The 4,256-nt window shown below is 38.7% G+C and overlaps 1 protein-coding gene across 1 annotated transcript; it reads left to right on the top strand.

The window, feature by feature from the left end:
- The first annotated feature begins 959 nt into the window (after positions 1-959).
- On the top strand, positions 960-3,712 carry LOC140833169 (uncharacterized). Its single transcript, XM_073197641.1, has one exon. The coding sequence runs from the start codon at positions 1,099-1,101 to the stop codon at positions 2,467-2,469; it is 1,371 nt and encodes a 456-aa protein (XP_073053742.1). The 5' UTR covers positions 960-1,098; the 3' UTR covers positions 2,470-3,712.
- The last annotated feature ends 544 nt before the right edge of the window (positions 3,713-4,256 follow it).

The raw sequence follows: 4,256 nt of genomic DNA, 5'->3' as shown, positions 1-4,256 counted from the left end.
TAGGGATATCAGACTCCCTAACCTTCAACTGATAATAGCCGGATCGCAGATCAACCTTCGAAAACACGGTAGCCCCCTGCAACTGATCGAACAAATCATCTATCCGTGGCAACGGATACTTATTCTTGATAGTCACCTTGTTGAGCTCCCTATAATCAATACAAAGCCGCAACGACCCATCTTTCTTCTTGACGAAAAGAACCGGAGCTCCCCAAGGCGAAGAACTCGGTCGAATGAAACCCTTATCCAATAGATCTTGCAACTGCGCCTTCAACTCTTTCATCTCGGTAGGGGCCATCCTATACGGAGCCTTAGAAATAGGAACCGTACCTGGAACTAGATCAATCACAAACTCCACATCTCTGTCCGGCGGTAAACCCGGCACATCATCATCAAAAACATCAGCAAACTCTCTCACCACATCAATATCATCAATATTCAACTTAACCATTTTTATAGTTAAGATTGTGGAAAAGGGGAAATGGCCACCAAATCTGGCCTGCCCACTATTGACCCGAGGGCATGGGAATACTGATCGAGGAACCTAAGTTGTCCTGTTCTAAAGCTGCCATCAAAGATTCTATGTAGTGCATTGATGAATTTGCAAAAGAACGACTCGGAATGTTTGATACATGGGTTGTTTAAAGTAAAATGGTCCATTTCTCCGTAATCCAAGCAGAGAGAAAGCTGAAAGACGTTGCAGATCTGGAGGATAAGATCTTGACATGGGCATAAGCTGATTTTATTTCTGAAGGTATGGAGCAGCGAGACTTCGTTGAGATGTAACTCTGAGAGAGTTTGCTAGGCAGAAAAATAGAGAACTTTGTGTTGAGAAAATTTAATCTATTTGTTTTTACATGTTTCGGTTGTCCTAGTCTTTAGGAGTACCAGTGAGTTTGTTTTCATTTACCTAGTCTATAGGAGTTTGTTTTAAACGTTAGTTTCAGTTATGTATTAGTCTATATATATAGGTTGTTTGTTTATCAATGAATAAGGAATAAGCATATTTATCCTCAATTCCTTCAGTTTGTTTTAATATATCTCCTTCAATTTTTTTCTTGCATCAGTGGTATCAGAGCTTGGTTGATTTCCAAATTGATGGCTTCCGAAAGTTTTGTACAGGCAGCCATTCCACGCTTTGATGGTCATTATGATCATTGGAGCATGCTCATGGAGATCCTTTTGAGGTCCAAAGAATATTGGATGGTTGTTGTCTCTAGAGTAGCAGAACCAGCAACAAATGTTGTGTTGACAGATGCACAAAAGGCAGAGCTTGAAGGGCTGAAACTAAAGGATCTTAAAGCAAAGAATTATCTCTTCCAAGCTATTGATCGCTCAATCTTGGAAACCATTCTTTGCAAAGACACGGCCAAGCATATTTGGGATTCCATGAAGAAGAAATACCAAGGTACAGCAAGAGCAAAGAGGCAGCAGCTTCAAGCACTTCGTTCGGAGTTCAAAATACTTCGAATGAAATCGGGAGAATTAGTTACAGATTATTTCTCAAGAACGATGGCAATCGTTAACAAGATACGGATCCATGGCGACAAGACTGAAGATGTTCTTATTGTAGAGAAGATTCTTCGATCCTTGACACCAAAATTTAATTTTGTTGTCCGTGCTATAGAAGAAGCAAATGATGTTGGTTTACTGTCAATTGACGAATTACAAAGTTCTTTGTTAGTTCATGAGCAAAAAATTAACCAGCAAGAAAAAGAAGAACAAGCATTGAAATCTCTATCAGAATTTCACTCCACACCTAGTAAAGCTGATAGAGGACGGGGAAGAGGAAGAGGAAGAGGTAGAGGAGGAAGAAACTACAATGATCGTGGGAACCAACAACAAAATCATCATCATCAAGAGAGTCAATTTCAAGGAAGAGGTAGAGGACGTGGAGGCCACCATCCAACATCTTACAGATCAAAGTCAATAGACAAGTCCAATGTTGAATGTTTCAGATGTCATAGGTATGGCCATTATAAATCAGAATGTCAAACTGATTTGAACAAACAAAGTGTAGGTCAAACTAACTTTGCAGAAAAAGAAGAAGAGGTGTCTCTTTTGATGGTGTGTCATGTGAAGGAAGAAACTCAACAAAACATGTGGTATTTAGACACTGGTTGCAGCAACCACATGTGTGGAGAGAAGGAGGCGTTTTCTGAATTGGATGAATCATTTCGCAGCTCTGTCAAGTTTGGTGACAATTCTAAAATTTCGGTTATGGGAAAAGGAAAGGTAACAATCCAAACCAAAGGAAATTCAACCCACACTATCGCAAATGTTCTTTTGGTGCCAGATTTAAAGACCAACTTGCTTAGTGTGGGACAACTACAAGAAAAAGGATATGAGATTTTGATCAAAGATGGAGTATGTCAAATTCAAGATGCAAAGTTGGGCTTAATTGCTCAAGTTAACATGTCCCACTTTATCTCCACAACACTACTCATTCATGCTTCTCAGCAAAATTAGAAGATGAGGCATGGCTATGACATTTTCGCTACGGTCATCTGAATTTTAGCGGATTGAAAACGCTACAACAAAAGAACATGGTGACAGGGCTTCCTCAAATTACAACTTCGTCTCAAGTTTGTGAAGAATGTGTTGTTAGCAAACAACACCGTAATCAATTCCCACAAGGAAAATCCTGGAGGGCAAAGAAGGCATTGGAGCTTGTTCATTCTGACATTTGTGGGCCAATAACACCACATTCTAATGGAGGTAAAAGATATTTAATCACCTTCATTGATGATTATAGTCGCAAGACATGGGTTTATTTTTTGCAAGACAAATCTGAAGCTCTTATGGTTTTTAAAAGTTACAAAGCACTTGTTGAAAAATAAGTTGGCAACCCAATAAAAGTTCTTCGCACGGATCGCGGCGGGGAATATAACTCACATGAATTTGCAATTTTTTGTGAGAACCATGGAATAAAGAGACAACTCACAGCAGCTTATACACCACAACAAAATGGTGTATGCGAGAGGAAGAACCACACTATTATGAATATGGTGCGAAGCCTTTTGACAACAAGTGGCATTCAAAAAAACTTTTGGCCCGAAGCAGTGAATTGGAGCATCCATATATTAAACAGAAGTCCCACTCTTGCTGTTCAAAATATGACACCAGAGGAAGCATGGAGTGGAAGGAAACCTGCTGTAGATCATTTTCGGATTTTTGGGTGTATTGCTTATGTCCATATTCCGGATGAAAAAAGGAGGAAGCTAGATAATAAAGGAGAAAAATGCATTTTTCTTGGTGTTAGTGATACGTCAAAAGCTTATAAACTATACAATCCTAGCACCATGAAAATTGTCATCAGCCGTGATGTGATATTTGATGAAAAAGCCACTTGGTCATGGAGTCAAAATGGCTTTAAAGAAAACAATCTAGCAGATTTTGATGATGAAGAGAAATGGCAGCAGCCTATGGAGAATGAGCAAGAAGATTAAGTCACACAAAATGTTCCAGTAACTGATCAAAACCCACTTGCAGCTGAATCACAAAGGCCTCAACGTGTTCGAAGAAGGCCAGCATGGATGACTAATTATGAGGTAACTGGATTTGATCAAGATGAAGATTCACTTACACACTTTGCTCTATTTTCAGATTGTGATCCTACAATCTTTGAAGTGGCTGTCAAAGAATCAAAATGGAGAAAGGCAATGGATGCAGAAATTACAGCTATTGAAAGAAATGATACATGGGAGTTATGTGACCTTCAAAAAGGGCATAAGACATTTGGTGTAAAATGGGTTTACAAGACAAAGTTAAAGGAGAATGGAGAGGTCAACAAGCACAAAGCACGTTTGGTAGCCAAAGGCTATAAGCAAGAGTTTGGTGTTGATTATAAAGAAGTGTTTGCTCCAGTTGCAAGGCATGATACAATTAGACTAGTGATTGCTATGGCGGCTCAAAACTCATGGCCTATCTTCCAGCTGGACGTAAAATCAGCATTCCTCCATGGAGATTTGAAAAAAGAGGTATTCATCGATCAACCTCCTGGTTATGTAAAACTTGGCAATGAGCATAAAGTGTATAAATTAAAGAAAGCTCTATATGGATTAAAACAAGCTCCAAGGGCTTGGTATAATCGTATAGAAACTTATTTTTTGAAAGAAGGATTTAAAAAATGTCCTTATGAACATACACTTTTCATAAAGATTGAAGATGGAAGAAAAATGCTCATTGCTTGCCTATATGTAGATGATTTAATCTACACTGGAAATAATATAACCATGTTTGAAAACTTTAAGAAA

This window comes from Primulina eburnea, chromosome 5 (assembly GCF_022965805.1).
Source record: "Primulina eburnea isolate SZY01 chromosome 5, ASM2296580v1, whole genome shotgun sequence".
Classification (NCBI taxonomy): domain Eukaryota; kingdom Viridiplantae; phylum Streptophyta; class Magnoliopsida; order Lamiales; family Gesneriaceae; genus Primulina; species Primulina eburnea.
Note: the sequence above shows the minus strand (reverse complement) of the source record. Positions and strands in the feature narration are given on the sequence as shown.

Coding starts and splice junctions, on each gene's coding strand:
- LOC140833169 (XM_073197641.1), top strand. CDS start 1,099: ATGGCTTCCGAAAGTTTTGTACAGGCAGCCATTCCACGCTTTGATGGT.